The following is a 21,383-nucleotide window of genomic DNA, read 5'->3' as shown; positions in this document are numbered from 1 at the left end:
ACATTGAAGTAGCGTTTAACATTTGTGAAGTAGGGTCATGCAGAGTTTAACATGGATCTGAGCCACAAAAGAAGCATCTCTAACTGAAATATCTAGAAGTATTTCAGTGGATTTCAACAACAACAACAACAAAAGTATTTTTTTGCACTACTACTGCTATCAATGATCAGATGCCAGAAAAGCAAAGGACAACAAATACACTGTAGTATCAGAAAGGAGTAGAAGGGGGAAATAAGCACTGCAAAGGCCTAGGAGGTTAATTCACACGCCTTACCTTCAAGTCTTTGTGGTGTTCCCAGCCTGTATGTAGAAGCGTCCACGGCCAGCAATTCTAGTTGACTCTAATAAAATACACAGAGACCAAACCCTGGCATACCACCTTTCTTTGAAATGTGTAGCTGCTGCATAAAACGTCATCAGCAGAGCAGATACCACTGAGGAAACCTTAATACAACGTTCTTGAAACCATAGCAAGCATTGGCAGCTACTGGCAAGAGACAGGAAAGCTTACCTCCCTTATTTTCCTTTCGCAGTGAGCAAAATTATTGAAGTGTTACCATAAAGCACACACACACCTGCAAATGAGAGCACTAATTATCACTGCGGAGAAACTTTCATTCTTCTGCAGAAAAAAATGCAAAACAGAATCTCAAATAACGACTAAAAACTTTACTCACTATTAGAAATAGAAGAAAAGAGCACTCAGAGCTTCAGAAGATTGTCTTTAACACTGAATCCAGTCCTTTAGCACCTGTTGGGGCAGCTATCAAAAGATGCCCTCAGGTCATAGCACAGCCCTTCCATTTAATCTCCAGGACCCTTTAAAAAGAAGCCTCTGAAGTGGTTTTTTGGGTTTTTTTATGGAGGTACTTCAGAAATGGAGGGGAAGGTCTCCCTTCTTAAAAAGATCAGCACATTCAGACCAAAAAAAAAATGTACTTCCACAATCATGAGCCATTTACACTCTTAAAAGCAAAATGTGCCAGCTTCACTTCCCAGGATCTGACAAGTTCAAAGTTTTGTGCTTAGGGAGATCTTTGATTTATCTTTCTCCTTCTAAGACAGTAGCACAGAATGGAGAGGGCTGCCAGTAACTTTCAGAACAGATTAGTATTATAGCTCTGTACCTTAAATGCATGGAAGGAAGTACCTAAAAAAAAAAAAGAATCAGAGAATACATCTTATGCTTGTATTAGTGAGGAAAAAACCGTGTATCTTGCCTAAAAGACCTGGAAAGTTTGTTGCCTCTATGGTTCCGTACATGCAGTTTGGGGGAAATCTCTCATACAACAGACAGCATCCACATAAGTAAGGAGGAGTAGGGCTGCTGCTCCCTTCAGTGCCCAGAAATCACAGCTCCATGGTCACTCCACCTTTCCTCATTCCTGAAAAAGCGAAAGTGTGGATTCCCACATGACTATGAACTGGGATTTCATTACCACAATACTTGTGATAAAATGGAGTTGGAAAAGGAGAGAGACACATACCACTATCATCCAGACACAGAGTCCTTTGAGATCTTACTACTCCAGAGATGCCTAGCCTTAAATTTAGCCTCATCATTTGGACAGAATTTTTAACAGTGCATTGCTTTTAGCCTTTGCAGTTTCGGAACATCAGACAAACACACATTTAAACACTGTCCAAGAGCCTCTTAACCTCATTGTAATTTCCTATCTATCAACTTTACCTTATGTTTTAAGGACAAACTTTAAAACAGCTGTTTTAGCAAAAGCATAAGAGTGAAATCCCCACGTATTTCAAAAATCTCTTAGACTCTTGCAGCACTGGCAATTCTAAAGCCTTGAGCAATCCTCCAGAAAGGGGATGACTTCTATCTGACAGATGCTGGTCACATTTTTTAATATACATTCTGGAAAAGTACTCAGATACTCTCCCTGGCCATGAAATTGTACATAGCTGGGAATTATCACTAGATGCATTATTAAAAAAAAAAAAAAAAAAGGAATGAGCAGTTGAACATTTTTCTTTATGTACTCAGAAAACTTCAGAGCTTTTTTAACAACTTCTCTCACTTCCCCCTCCTTTTCTTCTCTCTTACTCAGAAGCAGTGATGACTACATGTGCACCAGGAAGACTCTGTGACCACAAACACTACCAGCAACAGTCTTACCGTGTCCAGGCATTCTGAAGACATGAAAGCAATAACAGGCATTCTTCTATCGAATTGGACACACACCGTGACTCTCAACCATTTAGTTAATCTTCCTGTACATCGTGCTTTTACCAGGTTCAATGCTTGCAAAGTTTTCCCCCTACTTAGTGGCTGTGGTGAGAGACAGAGCTCAGACTTGATAGCTTTAAGAAAAACTTCCAGGCCAGCAATACAGCAAATAATTATGTTTCAGAAATTGTTATCCTCAGAAAATTACTATACCTTGTACTGCGAGCTCTGCAATCGATGTCCAGGGAAAGGGATGGACCACCAGAGACAGCTGCCTTCCAACATATACAGCAGCAAAATGCAGTATTACAGCATGCAGCTTAATGAAGTGCTACATCCAGTTGCACCATCCCACTCAAATCTACGCATGCTAGAGACAATACTTATAATCAGCACTTATTCATAGCTTTTAAAACTGTTGGACTAGAATTTACATGCTTTGGATCAGATTTAAACATGCCTTGGAAGAGCTGTTCCTGCAGACCTCCAAAGACCTATGTCACCCTTATGGATTCAGAAGGCTTACTTATTAAATCAAAAATCAAATGGCACAAAGATGCAAAGAAGTCAGTGTGGAACTTGATAGCAAAAGACCTAGAATTTAGGAACTACTCAGGAGGGAATTGGGCTGCTACTAGGTCTTAAAAAGATTAATTTCACAATGATTTGCATTAAATCTTTAGGAAAAAAGCCTGTGAAATCAACACCTTCTAGAAGATGTTATCATCAATGCTAATTTAAATTTGTGCAGAAAGTTGAATTCTGCATGAGTAAACCTAAACACTTAGAAAACATCCTTTAAGAAAATATGCAGCCACAGAATTCTAACTCATGCTTAAGTCAGTGTAACTCATTTGTTACCCTTATTAGTCAAAATGACTGATACACATATTTTGTAGCAAAAAGTTTTAGGCTGCTTTTTGGAATTGAAAAAAAAATAAAATCTGTCCCAGTTACAAAAGTGCAGCCTGGTATGTGGATTACTTTTAAAATCACGCATAAAATGCATGTATATTGGATATGACCAAAAAAAAGTGGGTGATCTTCTAACACAGACTGGGGCACAGATACAAAGTTTCTGCATGTTAGTAATTGAGGATGTGATTGGTAAAAATGGTGAAAATACTCAAGAGCAGCTTTGCTATGACTTAGACACTACATAAAAAAGACTGCTAGGGAACATGGATCCAACTGGGGTAACAGGAGGTTTTTTAAATGGTAAAGTTGTACAATAATAGCTAAAAGTAAATCAAAAGCTTTGATTCTTTAAAGCTTCACAATTTAACTCAATATATTCAGAAGAAAATTATATTGATACAGTACTTCATGTTCTTTACAAACATTTAACTTCCTGAGGGTTGCCCTAGACCATGTCTACTTGGAAGATTCTCATTTCTGACCAGTTTAAAGCTGAGTTTGGAAATTTATTAAATGTTTACCTGTTTTCAGATGTTACATGGGATATACAAAGGAATTGCTTTCTAAATGAACAACTATACTAGTATAACCACCACAATCTGTTTTTGCTATGACCACATCACTAGCATGCATCTAGTACCCAAAGAGGTAAGAACATTTAAAATGCACAAAACTTTTACAACTTTAAAAAAAAGCCAAGAAACAAAACAAAAAGAAACCACCACATGTACACAGAGATCAGGGAGAAGTCCTTTAACAGCCTCCATCCAGGAATATCTGTACTTGTATCTGTACAGGTTGATATATGAATACCTTCTATATTTTCTTAGGAAAACTGAAGTGTGCAGTTAATCATGTCCTCAGTGACTAAGGAAAAATCCTTGCTGTCAAAAAATCACCTTTTCTGGAGGATGGCTGACTACAGAGTTCATGTTTATTTTCAATAAGCTGTAAGTATCTAATTAAAGTCCCCGCTGAAACATGGAAATCAGTTTTTATACTTAATATAATTACATTATGTTTTACAATATACTATAATTTTAAAAAATCTTCCACAATCCAGAGTTTAGATATTTCCCATGTTTATTATGAATCACATTCACAGTGCAATACAAATTACATAAAAAGCTATACAAATGACAAGTACAAAGACTACATGAAATGTACAAAGACTACATGAAACACGTACCATTCTGTAATGCATATAATACCTGACTCTTAGGATAAAAGTGTTCTTGACACCTGTTAGCAAAAAATGGAAGTCAAAAGACAAATAATTGGATTGAGAAACTCCTTCATTATTTAGGGGTTTTTTATTAACAATTCTTTATGTTTATAAGCAGACTATCAATATTTTAAAAAAAAGCAACACTGTGCTCTTTCCTAGCACATAGACAAGTTTTTCCACTGTTGCAAGCCTAGATTAATTTTCAATTAATCATCCTGTCCTTCAGTAAAAATAGTCACAAAAATCCATTTAGCACTTTGTTTCCAGAGCAATGATGATATAAAAAGTAAACTATAAACATAATCATGTGTCAAGGTATAACTTTGGAAATATTATATGTAAAAGTTTAGAAACTAGAACAGTCCAATATCTGCACTGCTTAGATAAATTATACAATGACAGCTCTTTAGTACATTACAAAATTTTAATGCACTGTCCATACCAAAATAATACATTTACTGTATGTATCTAGATTAATTCTTGCAAATGTTGACTGATGAGTTGTGCTAGTACTTTAGAGATCAATCTAAAATTTCTAGTTCTTTTCGCAGCCTCTCCTCAGACATATAATAAAAATAAATTAATCCTGGCTGGCTAAGTGTAAATAAATGGCAATTTCTACTACCAGCTGGATTCTGGTAGTGGCTTGATTTTATTTCATTTTGTCAAATAAAAACATTTCAGAGAAGTAGCATTTTTCTTACCTTGGTTTAGTTTAGTTTATTCAGGAGATATTCTTCCTTATTTAATCAATGCATAACTGTAACAAGAAGTCCTAAGGACATATTTTCTAGTTTAATAGCAAGCATTTGCCTAGTAGCAACAAAATGATAGTTCAGGACCTCTCTTCGGCATTACAGTATTATGAATTCCAGAAGAACAGATTCTTTCATGTGCCAATTCCAAAAAATTAGACGTGTTTTTAGCCACCCACTGTGGAGCTCCAGAGCTGTGAAAATGATGAGTCAGGACTCATTTTCAGTTAAGATGTGCAAGATCTTCCCTTTTGACAGATGACCGTAATGAGGAAATGGTTTAGCACCTCAACACAGTCCAAATCCATTCACTGAATTGTAAAAGCTATGCAAACTGACAAGCCACTATTTTGATTATGAAATTTGGTTTTATGTGTCTGCATGCACACTCTGTTCAAGTATTACAGAGGGCTTGTAAACCAGGACGTAAGCTTTAAGTTCATGTAGAAAAATCCATAAGGATGTAATATGCAAAAATAAATCAATCATGTATTTAATATCCATATAGATTTGCATTCTCCTATCCACTGTTTAGCAATAAGGATTCTTACTGATGACTATTCAAATGCATCTCAAAAAATGCTAGTAGCACTTCTTCGGTCTGTTTTTAGAATTAATATAAAATAAACCCTACAGCAGTGTGTAGCACTTTACAGCCAATTTTTAGTACTGCTGAATATAAAAGCCTTCTGGGGTATAGCAGAGAAAAGGGGTTTTTAAATGCCATCAGAGCTCTTCTCTGACTACTGATTACTGGGTGTCCCTTCTAGCAAGCAACAATGGTGCCAGAGACCTATTGCTCTGAGTCCAAGGGAACCTCATGTATATCTCATATGTGACTTGGGAATGCCAGAGGCAGCTGTATCACCAGAAAACCTGAGTGGACCTTAGAATAGCTTCAGCAGAGCACTCATGCTCAGAATTCACCTCAAAGCAGAAAAGCCAGGCAAGTGCTCACTTACCAGAATGCTTTTGTGACAAGGCTCGGCATAAATGCTGCTGCAAACAACTTTATTCAAAAAATATGCTGAAGCAGAGTAAGCCAAAGTCAAAAACCATTTTTGAAAGTGTGCTATAAGGACAATTCATTTCAGACTAAGCTTTCAGAAAAAGTCAATGACTACAGCTTCCTTCCTGGACCCCCAGTGAAGACAAATTTGCATGTGGGAAAGTTTTGAGCGTCAAGTTTCACATAAATGCACTTTCTAAACAATGTGTCTGAGTTAAAGGTAACAATTACTACTGCATCAAACTTTGATCAGCATTGCACTTTTAAATACTTGTAACCACTAGATGTTGTCAAGAAACATTCAAGTGTCGACAGATGTTTAGAAATCACTGTAAAAAAGTTAGTAGAAAAGCTCAATTGTTTTTGGAGTTGAAACATAAGTTTCAAACACAATGCACATGGAGGGCTATGCCATTTACTCCAGCTCAGGTAATATGGTATTAAAACCACCAGTAGCTTTATAAAAAGGATATACGAGAAATACAAAACCAAATGACAAAACTACTTCAATATTCAAGCCAAGTGACATCCAAGTGCCAAGACAAACCATACGTGGACACCTTCATGCTAAACTTCACATTCCCATCTGCATGTCAGCAAAGTTGTAGAAATTGTCTACATCTTGAGACGCTGATACCTTGCTTTCCGATACAAAAACCTGTTTTGTTAAACAAGAAAATAGTTATGCATCACTAAAAGCAGTCGTTGCTCATTTGGAATCAGTAATGCTAATTTTTAGTTTTGCATTTCATGAGGGGCACAACTCTGTTGGTTTCCACTGTATGACAGAACAGTCCTAGAATTCTCTCAGCCCTGAGGTTTGTTACCATCACCTCTTCCTAGCAGACATGCTAGCTGCATTAACCCTTGCCTTCTACTGATTACAAGTTTGAGGCTTGATTATTCAGGGGTCACAGCTTCAGCTAGTGTCCATTTAGATGTATTTTGATTGGTAAAGTCAATTCTGTCCAGGAGAAGTGTATTTATTAAAATAAATACACGAAATCCTTAGACTACCACTTTCCTTTAACAGAAAGGCAGAGTTTGTAAGAAAGACTTCTTGTGCTATATTCCTCTCAAAAAAACTTAGTTGCTTCTTCAGCAGATGACTATTTTTTTGAAATAACTTCAATTACATTTGCATTTTTCAAAATTTATCAATGCATGTGAAGTCCAAGCTCCAGGAGAGTCACCTTTGAAAGCTTTCAGCAGATCAACTACAATTGTCTTAGGCAATACCCAAACAGTTCAGTGTAAAAGATAGCATTGTAGCTGTTTATCATGCAAGCAATAGCCTCAGTCAAAAAATTGAATGAGACGACTTACTACAAGAAGACTGTTTTTCAGAAACTGGGCAGTCTAGTTCCAAGTAAGTCTTTGAAAGGAACCAAAAGACAACAAGGAGCTGTATGGACACTTTGTCTAAAAGACATTCTAGTGTTCTCTGAACAGCTGCCTGAAAGCAAAGGGTTTGTCACTTTAAGTGGAAATTGTCTATTCTTCAATGGATAGGGGATTTAAAACTTGCTTTCCTAGGAGTGACAAGATTTTCTTGCCACCAACAAATAACAAAAAACCAAAACAACAACAACCACCAAAGGGTATTCAGATTTTACTACTCATGAACCTAAAAAGATTTTTTAGTATGTCAACACTACATCTTGACCATGAAGTAGCTCAGACATTCCGTAATATTTTCTGTCGATAAAGCAATACGTCAGCTTACCCTGGTCCCACTAAAAACTTCATTTATAGTGCTTCGACATCCTTCCACAGCACCATCTCCATTGAACTCCAAAGCAACCACCGGACCTAGAAAATAGTTTCATCTAAAATCAATACTACTTTTAAGCCTGGCATCAAAACAGCAGATTTCTCAATCCATAGGGAATTGTGAAGCTCACAAGAAGCATTTTATAATTTTTGCTCAAGCAGCCCCATAATGCTGGATAAAGAATTGAAAACACTTAAAACACGTTAAAAAAAAAAAGCACAGTGTTATCTGAGAAAAAAGTATCAGCTATTCCATGCTCATTTTTTGCAGGGATTTTGGCAGGATTCCAGTTTTACTTCTTGAGAGACAGCAATAGCACAAAAACACTAAGGAGAGCTGGGCATCGTGGAAGTGAGTCAGACTATACTGCTCAAATAGTGAGCCATTTCACAGACATCTGGAGTAGGACTGAGTCATTCAGGCATTATTGCCTCGGTCCCAAGATAGCAAATTGCCTGATTTTTAGACTTCTTCTCACCCACTATTTGCACATCCCCTTTCTCTGGTTTCATTCTGAACATGGTATTTCTTCCCACATGGCTGCAAAACAGACCATAAACTAGACTTTCATCTTTTGTCCTATTCTTGCAATGAATATCACAGACCCCTTGTCTCACCATGAAAAAACCTGCAAGCTGCTGCCAAGTTTGGGAGTGAATATTGATCTTTAACATATAACAGATAACAAGATGTCAGTACTTCTGCAAGAAGAGACAAAACCCAATTGCAGTTAAATCAATAGAAAGGCTTTTGAAATACTCTGACAGTACACCAGTTATAAACAGGAATTTAATGCTTGTCTGCTCTATGCACATCTATACTGGTTCACTTAAATATTTATACAGAAACTCTGAACATCTCTGTAGTCGAGCAGGAATGATGATAAGTTAAAAACAGTTTAAGAGCATGAGCTTCTTTTGACCACTCCAGGCAGACCTGCATTGCCAGTGCTCCAGAGCTATGTGGTGGGACCACTAGAGGGGGAGCAGAGCCACAAAATACACGTTTCTGATGCCTTCAGGAGTTTTTGCCGGTTTAGGGCCTCACTGAGGCTTCCAGAACTCATCTCAACAGGTTTTACAGTATGCCTTTGAAACACAAATTTCTCCTTCACATCGCTTTCTTCTCCAGAACTCTCTGGTGATAGATTCCTATATCAAGAGGAGAAAGAAAACAACACAAACTCACCTTTTTCAAGCAGTGGAATGAATTCTGATGCATGCTGCTGGAAAACTCTGTGCGCATCCTCTGCCTTCATTAAGACCTCTTTAGTTTGTACCAGTTGAAAGCCTTTACCAGTCATCTGTTACCAGAGAAAGAATTCATGTTAAAAATGCTTCTAAGGCAGAGAGTTCAGCTTGATTATCCAGATTACACTGGAATATACCCAGTTTTCCCATACACATTAAACCACAGAGCAAAGGGACCCTTTCTGCTCTTTTCAAAGACCATTTTCTTTTTCTACATTTCTGTTTATTTTCATTCCATTCATCCAGATTTTCTCCTCTGCCCTAGTGCACCTAAAGGAATAAATGTGAATGGTTTTGTTTTATATTATGGCTCAGGGTTGTGTGTTTTTCCCCACAATCCCTCAGAAGCTGAAACTAATGGGAATTAAAAGCATTCAGCATCTGGAATCAAGCAGTTAGTTCTCATTAGTCTGCAATAGTTCAGTCAAGCATTAGCTCAACCTCTCATCTATCCACTGTTGAAGCTTTCCATCTTGGAAAAATAGTTACAAATTTTTGAAAACACATGCACACATCACACACTCCACATACCTTTTTACTCTAAATCTAGTATGAAACTAGAAGCATGTGGAAAAGCAGCAAATACATTTGTACTTCCAAAGCATCCATTAATCTACAGAGCAGTAAGATTTCTACAGAATCTCACTAACTAGTCTTTTAGCATCTTCTTAACTTTAATACCTATAGAACTACTAATATGGGAGAACACATCTATTATCCTCTTTACTGTAGCTATTCCTTTTCTAGAAAAAAAACCCCACCATAAGTATCATTATCTCCCTTCATTCAAGAAGCTGTTAGTAACTCAGTTCCACAAAAGTCCAACTGGGCAAAGGGGAGGCAAGGAAACACCCTGCAGCTAAAAACCCAAGGGAAAGAGCTCCACCAGTTGTTTAGTGAATCATACAACACTGTGATCAGCAGCTTTTGCAGATACCTCTCTCAGATGCTGTAGCCCATGGTTACTTGGCTACATGGCTACCCTGACACTTCAGGGTGCTAAAAGCAGCCAGCCACACTCAAATTTTAGCCCCAGGAAAGTACAAACTCAGCCGAGCTTGGAAGCTGCTGCCTCACACAGAAGGGGAAAAAAAAAAAAAGACCACACCAGCTATTTAAGTAATCGAAGACAGCTGACTAGCCATGACAAACACTCACGGCCTCTTTCAGAACAAAAAATTACAACATTAGATGTCACAGGAGACACATTTTAACACGTTATTTTTTCAGAGTCTCTCTTAGCACAGAAAAACTTTTAGGACAGACTTTTGTTAGCTGTGACTTTGTAAGGCAGTAAGCTAACAAGTTAATCAGCTACATCCCTTTCACAAGCACTGTCAATCACTTACTGATTTGACCAAGTTCACCATTTGACCAACTACACATTTTCTTCAGAACATTGCTTTGCTGTGCCACGATGGAAAAATATACTGAAACTATTAGAGGATAGAGGTGCCACTCACAGGATGTCAGCTGTAAAGCAACTGACTGATCAAATGAGATTCAGTCTCTTATCATACTTTAAGGTTTTAAACAGTGCAGTTGATCAGTACGGTCAGTAAACAAACAGAGCCTGTGTGTTTCCCCTTCAGGGAGCATTAAAGGCTGTCCAGAGGAAAGTTTAATGAAGAATTCAAAAAGCTGAATGAAGACAAAGGTTGCTTACCTCATCAATTAACTTCCTGGCGTTTGCAGTTGTGTAGTCACCAGCAAAAAACACAGCCAAACATGATTCATCACTGCTTTTCTGTCTCCGCCCTCGAGTTATTGGTACTATGCTCTTTGTAGCATCAGTAGAAATTCTGACGGCTTTCAGCTCCTCAGAGCTGGGCAGAGGAACATAATCTTGGACTACGGCGGTTTCAGGCAAAAGGCCCCAATTGTTTTCTCCTGACACAGGGGTAAAGTCATGGATGTTGCTCCATGTGTTATTGAAGATACTCAGACCAGCATCTTTAAATTGTAAAGCCAGCTCAGGATAATAGTACTGGAAACATCCAAATTTCATACCCGTGGAGGACTCAATAATGGGCTGGGTGGCACAGCACAAGAATACCTCCAGCTTTCTGCAGTCCCGAGTGCGAAACTGTTGGCAGGCAACTATGCATTTACAATCTTTGCAGTCACGGAAGAACACGCTGCCTTTTATTGGTCCTAAAAAGATTTGGCAATTTACACAGTCATCAATAGTGATTGTAGCAGAATGGTCAAATATGTAGATACTGCAGTTCTCACAGTCCTGAATGACAAATTGTTGCCCTGCTACTTTTCCAGGCAGTCGACCCACAGTTTCATTTTTAAGTCCGGAAAAAGTGTAATCTTTGGGGTCAATCTGAGGGAGGAAGAAAAAAAAAAAGAAGGTTAAAATCTTCACATACAGAAAATATGACAATGCTAAATGACAACTGACTTGCATTAATTGAAGTACGACTGAATTGTGCAGGACAAACTCCAGAAGACTCTTCAAAGAGTGATGAAAGATCAGAAGTAGCTCTTTTAGCTAAACTACTGGAATACACTGTACTGAGGAACAACAAAGAATTGAAACTATACTTCTGAGATTTGCCAGGGAAAAAACAAAACAAAACAAAACAAAGCAATTAAATAATTTTGTCCTTTCTTTATTAAAGGGGGGGTGAGCTAGCTTTTTCTATGGACTCTGAACTGTTTCAAGAAGGATGATGGTTCTGGGTTTTAGAGTAGTAACTGTAATAAATAAATTGTCCAACATACAGATTCATAAAGCTGGGGATACACAGTATTTCCTTTTTGAGTAGCTTTCTTGATCATATTTAACAACACCTCAACATGTTGCAAGGAAACATGGAAACATTGTTGCTGTCAAGCAGTATCTCCTCTATTATGTTTGCAAACTACAGAGTGTTTGCTTATCTAAAGCACAGCATTTTCCTGTGCTAACAATGAAAAGATTTTTGTGCTAACAAATACGAGATTGTTTTAGCTATGTCCAAGAAGCAAAAATTGGCAGTGGTGGTGCAGGGGGCATGTTTACAGACCTCTTCTCCTCCACACTGCAGCATCTGCCGCGCTACAGAGGAACACTTGAGAGAGGCTGTGGCTGTCCCTGGGACACTCTGTTGGGGAGCAGTGACTGAAGAGCCACACAGCACTCAGGATTGTATGTGATACAGGTGGAAAGCATGAATAATACAGCCCATATTGTAACACTGAAGGAATCTGAGCTGGTTCACTTCTAGTTACACGTTAAGTCTCCAGACAATTACAATTCCTGGAGCAAATTCTACTCCGCCCTCTTGTGAAAGCTTATTAAAATAGCACTTGGAAGTATACAAGTACCTGAACGAGCCTGACACAAGACCACAAACATGCTATTTGAATATCAGCCTGATGGCCCTAAAGTTTGCTGCACCATAATCGGTTATCATGCATTACAACAATTTCTGTGAAAGAAACTCCTCCTCCCCAGCATGTCAAACATTCAGACGATACTTAGAGACCAGCAAAAGGCATAAACCAGGATGGGCTAGTGCCAGACATTCACTAAACCAGCTCAGCCTACATAGCTTTTGGCCAGAGCAGCTAAAGGAAGCTAGAAGTGTCTACCACCTGATAAAATGTACTTCCTTGTACACAACACATCTGACATCCAGACAGGAAAGGAGATTTTCAGCTGATCAATCTTCCAAATAAAATGGAAGTTGAGACAATGAAGATAGCTTCCTAGAATTCTCTCCTCACTAGTACACATCTAGGAAAGTTAGTTGGAAGAGTTACAAATAAAATTGGGAGACACAACATGGAGACTCAGTCATACCGTATGCTTAGGATTCAAACTCTCCAAGGTCTTTAGCCTCATGTAATGTTACATATTTGATCCACATACAAGATATTTACATTCATATTCTCTCATACCTGAGAATACAAGTATCAAAATTGGTTTTGGATACCTTCTTCCCAGACAACTCCTAGAACATTTATGTACGTTTGTGTATGTCTGTATGCTGGAGATTTTTTTAAATTACCCTTGGAGACAGGCTTACTGCCTTCAAAACAAGGCACAGAGGAACAGTTCCTTCTCTTCAGAAGGAGAAGTTCAGTGTTTCCAGAGCTTACAGCTTTTTTTGAAATTTGGAACCTAAGCATGTCCTTCTAAATTGCTTTGCTCCACAAAGCCTCTGAAGCAGCACCAGCTCATCCTATACAGCCACGTAGGAATAGATACATTTCCAGAAGAATTTGTAACAGAAAGATAGAACTCGGTTTTTGCTAGGAAGGCTTTCTGCCTAAATGGTAACTCTTTCTCAAAGGCAGTTTCAATGCTTCCCCCACCCCGAAGAGCAAGACAAGTTCTCAACCTTGCTCTCTGGTATGTGAGAAGAGAGAGATAGCCCTCACAGAGATACACCGAGGCCTTGGGAACGTCGGGAGAAAGAGAGAGAATAAAAAGGCCCCTGAGGGGGTGGGAACTTGCCTTTTGCCCCTGGGGCCCGATGCATGCAGCATCACAAAAAAAAAAGTGGTCCTTGCATCTGAAATAAACCTTTTTTTAATCCTTCCACTGCCTTGGCACTCTTGGGAAGAATACTTACATATGTTTACCTTCCAGTAGCCTTTGCAGATATATGTGAAACTTCACCTTCACTTTGCATTTTTATTTAGGTCTAGGCGAAAAACACTGGTTAGTCAACAAACTCACAGCTTACAGACAGTTTCAAATGAGAGTTTTTGAGAAAGAAAGTTAAAGATAAAATTTCAGTTTATTATCAGATTCAGGAGCTTCATTTTATTACCCTGACATGAATTAAGAGTTCTGCCCTGACACAACTTGAATGATAGGTGAAACCTGACGAAATAGATTTAACACTCTCCCCCCTCACTGGGTTATTGCCCCTGAGATAAGGGGGTAACCCAATAGACTGTAGCAGATATGAATATATCACTTCCCCTGGGTAAAAGAAATATGCCAGAGAAAGAGGCATAAAGGCAGAACTATGATTCTGAGGATGCATCCAACAGTTGTTAACATGTTCATAGAATTATAAAATTGTTTAGATTGGAAAAGACCTCTAAGTCCATCAAACTCAACCATTAGCCTAACACTGCTGAGTCCATCACTAAACAAATCCACATCTACACATCTTTTAAATACCTCCAGGGATGGCGACTCTACCACTTCCCCAGGATGTCTGTTCCAGAGCTTGACAATTCTTACTATGAAGAAATTTTTCCCAGTGTTCAATCTAAACCACCCCTGGAGCAACTTGAGACCTTTTCCTCTTGTCCTATCACTTGCTACTTGGAAAAAGAGACTGAGTCCCACCTGGTTACAACCTCCTTTCAGGTAGTTGTAGAGAGCGATAAGGTCCCCCCTGAGCCTCCTTTTCTCCAGCCTGAACAACATCAGCTCCTTTGGCTGATCCTCATCAGACTTGTGCTCCAGACCATTTACCAGCTCTGTTGTCCTTCTCTGGACACGCTCCAGCACCTCAGAGTCTTTCTTGAAGTGAGGGGCCCAGAACTGGACACAGGATTCGAGATGCGGCCTCACCAGTGCCAAGTACAGCTCATGGCCTAGTCCAGCTGGCCAAACCATTTTTGATACGAGCCAGGATGCCACTGGCCTTCTTAGTTCATGCTCACCATCTCTAAAGTCTTCAGGTATCATCGACAGGTTAATATTAAATCACTGCAACCACCTTCTTTATCCTGATGGTCAACCCTATATGCTTCTTAAGCTTTATCTTAGCAACATAGCAAAAAAAACCAAAACAAAACAAAACAAAAAAAAAACCCAACAACAAACCAAACAAAACCCACAAACAAACAAACAAAAAACACCACCATAAAAAGGTAACATCTGCAGTCTCATGTAACCATAACCAGGGCTATGTTAATTTCTCTACCCATTCATCTGGTGCATCATTGGCTATAAAATCTTAAGCAGTTGGCAGGTCAGCAAAAATCAACTATTTGATAACTCATCTATTTGTCCTTTGTATTTGGATAAAGTTTCAAAAAACTCTGTCCAAATTCACCCATCTCACCCAGACAGATGCTTTACTCTCCAGCCCTTAACAGATTTTTAAATGCCTTTTTTTCCCCCCAGGCTGGTATAAGTTCAAAGGATGACAGGATTCACAGAGGCATCTTTTAATGCTTTCAGATGAATGTAAAGAGTTTTTGGAGTAGGTAAGAACCATACATTTACAGACATGCAGGAGTTGTCCTGCATGCTCAGGAGTTGAAACCTTCTAACAGAAGTGATTATGCACAGGTTCCGAAATTACTCCACAGAATAACCACATATGATGATGAAAAAGCCCCGCTTACACAAATATTCTTCCCTCTCAAAACAGGTACAGAAGTCTCATTTTTGGTTATCAGCAATAACAATGGTGAGAAGTCTGTTACAAAGGACTAGAGGAAAAATCCTAAGGAGCAAGGATTTTAAGAATAAAGAAAGGAGAGAAGTGAGAGCAAACAAGAGTTTGTCATGGTTGTTTTGAAATCTAGGACACCCTGTTGCAACAAGTGCAAGGCGTATTAGGCAGCTTTCCTTCCTGCAAACACTTGCCTTGCAAGAAGGTCAGAGACTAGACGTGAAAGCTGCACATGACATATATCTCTTCAGCAACCATCATCCAGTTTACTGGCATCAAAACTAGGCAGCTGCCATTGGGAAGAAGACTTGGGAGTACTAGACCTTCAGAGTTTTTGGTGGTAACTGTGCCTGGAATCACCAAGGATCCCAACATCTTGAACTCTTTCTGGTATGAGTTCCTGTTTTAACAAGGCTTTTTCACAGGGTCCATCAGGAAAGGAGTTTCAGTCAAGAATGATACACCTCCACAAATACGAGAAGGTACTGCTGTTCTTAACAGTTTACAGTTCTCCCCTAGTTACCTGTGTCTAGGTTGATGAGCAAACAATAGTTTGTGAAGTATTTCTAAACCACTTACACTAAGGTCTTCCCTTTAAAATATAATTCTCAAAAAATTGTTCCCTATCTCTCTAAGTCACAACAGATGGCAGTTCAGTTATGAACTTATATACAGATGATAACATACAAGAGTTGGCTGCTGACCCAGTGACATTAAAAGCTGCAGCTATAGGGCAGGCACACAAACTTAAGAAGCTTTAAATGTTATTTTTGTCAGCAGGGGAATTAACAGAAAGGAAATAAGAAAGAAAAGTGCATTCCCAGGCCTAGACACTTCTGCAAATTCATACTTGCATGGGTTTGGTGCCTTGAAGTAGTGAGTTGCAACATCCTCTGGAGACTGCTTGTTGAAGTTACCCTCCAGCAGATTTCGAGATTTGTGCATAACAAGACAAGGTGGAAAGAGTAGTGCAGGTTCCAGTCATTAGCATACAGTTTCTCATCTTGGAGCATCTCCTGCACACCTTGACTTTAAATTTGGCCAATATAAGAGTCTGAATCCACATTTCATTCTATTCTTGGTAATCTTCCTGCTCTTCCAGACTACCCATAATAGCATAAAATGGTCATACTTTTCTGAGCAGCAAACCATTGCCAAATACTACAGACAGGACAAGAGGAAGAAGAAAGGAAGCTATTACATGCCTATACCTGACTTAACTGGAAATATTGTTAATATGAACCTGCTGACTGTTTCTCAGTTGATCAACTACGTTTTGAGAAATACTGTGGTAGTTCTTCTGGTGCACCAGGAACTGGATTTAAGGACAGAATATTTCACCACTTAGTTAAAGAAAAAAAAAGTTATTTTACTCATATTCCAAAATAAAATACAAAGTGACTACCTAAACAATATCTAGACAGTTCAACATGTCCAAATCAGCTCAGACCACTCTTGAAGGATCTTCAAATGTAAGGTAACTAAGAAAAAACTATCTATAATTTATGTAGAAGGTTAAACCTCTGAGTTTTTTAAACCATTTGAGTATGGTCATCACAGCGCGATATAACAATGATCGCTGCATGTTTCCTATCAACTAAAGCAGTTAAGTTACAACTCAGATGACATAACACAAAACTTTACTTGTTCCTTCTAAAAGGAAAAATCATCTGGGAAGGAAAGTCCCTCTAAGCTCTAAATGCCATTATGGTAATAATTATTCTAATCCTACTTCTTCAAACATGAGACAACTGCAAAAAAGATGATGCAGCTATTCGCGTTTCTTCTTGTGCGGAGAAGGTCACAGCACATGAGCGTATCTGCCATCACAAGACACAAAATCCGAGTTCCTGTCTGTACATACCCATATTCAGTTACTGCTGAAGTTATTGCTCTGGTCACACATGTAAACAATGTTAGTCATACAGAAGGCAGTAAGGTAGGAAAGGAAAAGGGAGACCAGGAGCAGAAACATAGTGTTATCTTCCAGGTGAAAACCTAGCTGAAGAAGGCTGAGACGAGCTGAGCATCACCAAGTTCCTCTCCCACATTTGGTCAGAAGGGGACTCTCATGATGGCCCAAAGACACAACAAGACCTAACAAGTCCTCAGGATTTGATGCAGTAATAACAAACTGGAATAAATCATGCTCTACTTATTCTCATGGACTAAGAATCCTAGAGCACCAAGAAACTGAATATTCATCCTTTTCCCTTCTGTTTTCAAGACAAACTGATCCTTTGGTTCTTCTACTGCACCACAAGTAATCTTCACACAGTTCTCCAAACCTAAGGGTTAGCAAGCATTACAGAGTTTCTAGCAGATTTACAATGCAATCTAAATTTGATTAATTTTTGCATACCTTAAAACTTCTGTCCTCACTTAATAAATTCATGCAGAAAACTGAAAAGGCCCCTCAAATTCATATACTTTCCTTAATTTCAGTTCAACTATCAGAATTTTATAATGTTTTCTATTTAGAGTTTTCTACCACGTGGTCCATTTTTGGGGCTATTACACAAGAGTTATATGGGCCCTAGGATATCATCATATTACTCTTTGCCTAGGTCTACACCAGCAGACAGTATCAATAGTAATTATATTTTGCCATCAGAACATAATTAAAATAGACTCAACTAGCGATGGTGTTGAGAAGTGGAAGAAGAAGAAATAGAAGCAGAAGAAATAGTTTCATTGGAGGAACCCCTCCGTTTCAGAGCTTCTTCCAGCACAGCTGTCACTAGCAGTCACCTCTCTCCACATCCCTAATCAGACAAACATGCACACAAGTGTGTCTACATTTTTCTGCCTACAGTGAGAATGTCAGAATGGCATTAGTTTACAGGAAGACAGCTGGAGTGTCTGAGCAGCAAGATGTACCCACCTGTAAGAAGATACAGAGGATAGTTTACAAGAACTACAGACAATTACCAAACCTGCTTGCAAAACTGCACTATATAACCAGAATTGCATCACTGAGTAAGAAAGCCTAAAATCAGAAACACATCCCCAACCCAAATGGTGGAAATTAACATCAAAAGACCACTTAGCACATCCGTTTTCAGAGTTGAGGTTTTCGGGCTTCAGAATACAATTCAATGGACTCGATGAACAGGAAGGAGTCTTCATGCCACAAGTTTTCCAACTGACTTCAATTTAACTTTGTGTACAAACACACATTGTAAAATAAGTAAGTATATGTGATGCATCAGAAATGAGAAAACAACAGACAACAGGATAAGGTATCAGAGACAACACTTAAAGCTACTGCATTAATGCTCACTTAGTCTCACTCAGTACAAACTGGAATCAACAAGTTTAGTGTACCAAATGCTCAGTATTCCTTTACCTAAGATGAAGTGACTCTAATGCTTTCCTAGTTTAATGTATTAAGCATATACTAAAAAAGCCCAGTGAAAGATAAGGCTGCAAAGAGCAAGAAATGGTCTTAAACATTAAATAGCCATTCTTAGGCTGTACAGTACAAAATTAAGCGCCTAATTTGATGGCTTACACAGTTCATTAGCACAGCCCAAACTCACTGATTCTTCTGGTTTCTAAGAGACTTTTATAGAAAAGGAAGAAGTTTTACACACAAAACGACACACTTTTTTTTACTCCAGAGAGATAGATTGTTGATGCTGTAATAGCCTCGTCTATTAGCTTGAGCCTACTTCCAGCACCTTAAAAACAGTCACCTCCTTAGCAACAAGGCTGGCTATTCTCTGAATCAAGTCTTTCTATATCCTGACTTTCCTCCTTTTAGTTTTCAAAGTTAGTGCCATATAAGTAGACTGGGTAAAAAGTCTCATACCTGTTGAGCTTTAGCTGATGAGTTTACTCTAAAACTAAAAAATATTATTCCAAGTGCTGATTCAGTAATTCACTTTTAGACAGACTAAAATTTGTTCTGCCACTCTAAATTATGGTTTCAGTACAGCCCTCTCCCTCTGAGAATAGGCTCCATATAAGTGACAGGCTGCCATCCTCCCTTTCTCTCTCTGCATTGTAAATATCCATATCCAGTCAAAGCAACAAGACCAACACAGATCACTCATCTTTATCCTCAAGGAACTGATTCCTTCGGGCCACACACATGCTCTCTAGCTCATCTCCATCTGAGCTTGTCTTAACCTACTTGGAAGACTTAAGAGACACCCTAGAGCACCTGGCCAAGTTTAAAAAACAAGCAAGCTAAACATTCAAATAAGTTCACACATTTTCTTTTTCATACCTGTAAAATATGACCTAAAGCTTTGGGGATTTTGTTTGTTAAAACCACATCAATTAAGTTTATGGCCTGCTCCAGTTTCTCCTTCCTCCACCCGAAAGCAGCTGCAGAAGAGAGGAGGAGAGGCCTAGCAGGGCTGTGATGTCATGATATATCTAGGAAGTGAAAGTTGAAATGAGGCTAGGAAGAAACACATTCAATCCAGCATCTAAACACTTTCCTGCTTGAGACTTTAGGATTGCCTTCAGCAGCTCAGGAAGCAGCACTGGGAAGGATTTGTCTTCATCCATCATTTTAGAGACTGATAAGCTAGTTCTACTTCCTCTAGCTTTAAAATAAAAAAAAAAAAAAAAAAAAAACCACCACCAAAGGAGTGCAAACAGACAAACAGGAAGAATCAATACTGACAGTCAGGACACAACGCACGCATTATGCCTCCACTGAAATGCCAGGTGTGGAGACTCCAGCTCGCCCAGGAATAAGCAGCTCCCCTGCCAGCTGCCAATAATCCCAGTTTGCTCGTGTGACGCACACACCCAGGGGACCCCACACTGTATCAGAAATCCCGACGGCAGGCAGACACCCTCTCGCTACCCGTGGGGACTGTCACAGCCGAACTTTCCGCCCACAGGGCGCTGTCCCACCGGGAGGCAGCGGCAGCCGCACCGGGACACAGCGGCACCGGGGACCGATGCACCGGCGGCAGCCGCGGGATCCAGCGCCCGCTTGCACGGTCTGAGACTGCCTGGTAAAATCCTTAGGCTAAATACTTTGTTGTTGTTTCAATAATCGCGCTGAACTGCGCGGACCGAGCTGTGACAGCGGGACCGGAGAAGACTCCCGCTGCCCCCGTGGCGAGCGGGGCCCTGCCCCGGCCACAGCCCCGCAAACCCCAGGTGGCAGGGGAGGGCGCCGAGACAGCCCGTACCCCCAGCCCTGTCCTGCCCGCGGCCGGGCGGCACCGGCCAGGGGGGTACCTTGGCTCGCTGGTCCCAGCTGTACTGAGGCGCCTTCTCCTCGCCGGCCGCCGCGTCCTGGCCGGCTCCCGCTTGCTGCTGCTGGCCGCCCTGGGCCGGCTTCCTGCGGCGGGAGAAGAAACACCCCATGGCGCTGGCACTGCCGCCGCCCGGAGGGGAGAGGCTGGCAGACGGGGAGCGTCCAGGAGATGGGGAGCGCCCGCCAGCGCCGCGCCGCCCCGCCCCGCCGGCTTCCGGTTTTCCCCCGTCTCCCGTAGCGACCGCGACATTTCCCCCCGCCTTCCCCTTCCCTGTCCCCGCCCCGTCCCGCTCCAGCCATCACCGCAGGCCTGGGGAGACGCCTGGACAGCGGTGCCTGACAGCGGGAGAGGCGCCGCCAGAGGCACCCGGGCATGAGGGGACCGGGGGGAAGCGGGAAAACGTGTTTGTCCAGTGACTACCATCGCTCCCTCGCCCCGTGGAGGGTTCTCCCGCGCCAGTCCCGCTGGAGCGAGTCCGAGTCCGAGGACTGCTCGTGAACCCTCCGCCCTACCAGGGTGGAACTCGTGTCCCGCCCGGAGCCGTGCGCGGGTTCATCTGTGGAAGTCGGAGGCAAAATGTCCGTTGCGGGTTTTAAATTCAACCGGACTGACCTTTCGTCACGGCGCGTTCTGTGGGTGCGGGGCCTGGGCCCCTCGGCACGCGTGACACCGCC

At 40.4% G+C, this 21,383-nt stretch overlaps 1 protein-coding gene across 1 annotated transcript; it reads right to left on the bottom strand.

The window, feature by feature from the left end:
* Positions 1–4,168: 4,168 nt before the first annotated feature.
* RP2 (RP2 activator of ARL3 GTPase) lies at positions 4,169–20,869 on the bottom strand. Its single transcript, XM_027726369.2, has 5 exons — positions 20,690–20,869; positions 10,786–11,451; positions 9,058–9,172; positions 7,822–7,907; positions 4,169–6,753 (listed from the first exon to the last, which is right to left on the bottom strand). The coding sequence occupies exons 1-5, from the start codon at positions 20,816–20,818 to the stop codon at positions 6,670–6,672; spliced, it is 1,080 nt and encodes a 359-aa protein (XP_027582170.1). The 5' UTR covers positions 20,819–20,869; the 3' UTR covers positions 4,169–6,669.
* Between the last annotated feature and the right edge of the window lie 514 nt (positions 20,870–21,383).

The sequence above is a fragment of the Pipra filicauda genome, unplaced genomic scaffold, assembly GCF_003945595.2.
Source record: "Pipra filicauda isolate LSUMZ 115617 unplaced genomic scaffold, ASM394559v2 scaffold68_size4259465_pilon, whole genome shotgun sequence".
Taxonomy (NCBI): domain Eukaryota; kingdom Metazoa; phylum Chordata; class Aves; order Passeriformes; family Pipridae; genus Pipra; species Pipra filicauda.
Note: the sequence above shows the minus strand (reverse complement) of the source record. Positions and strands in the feature narration are given on the sequence as shown.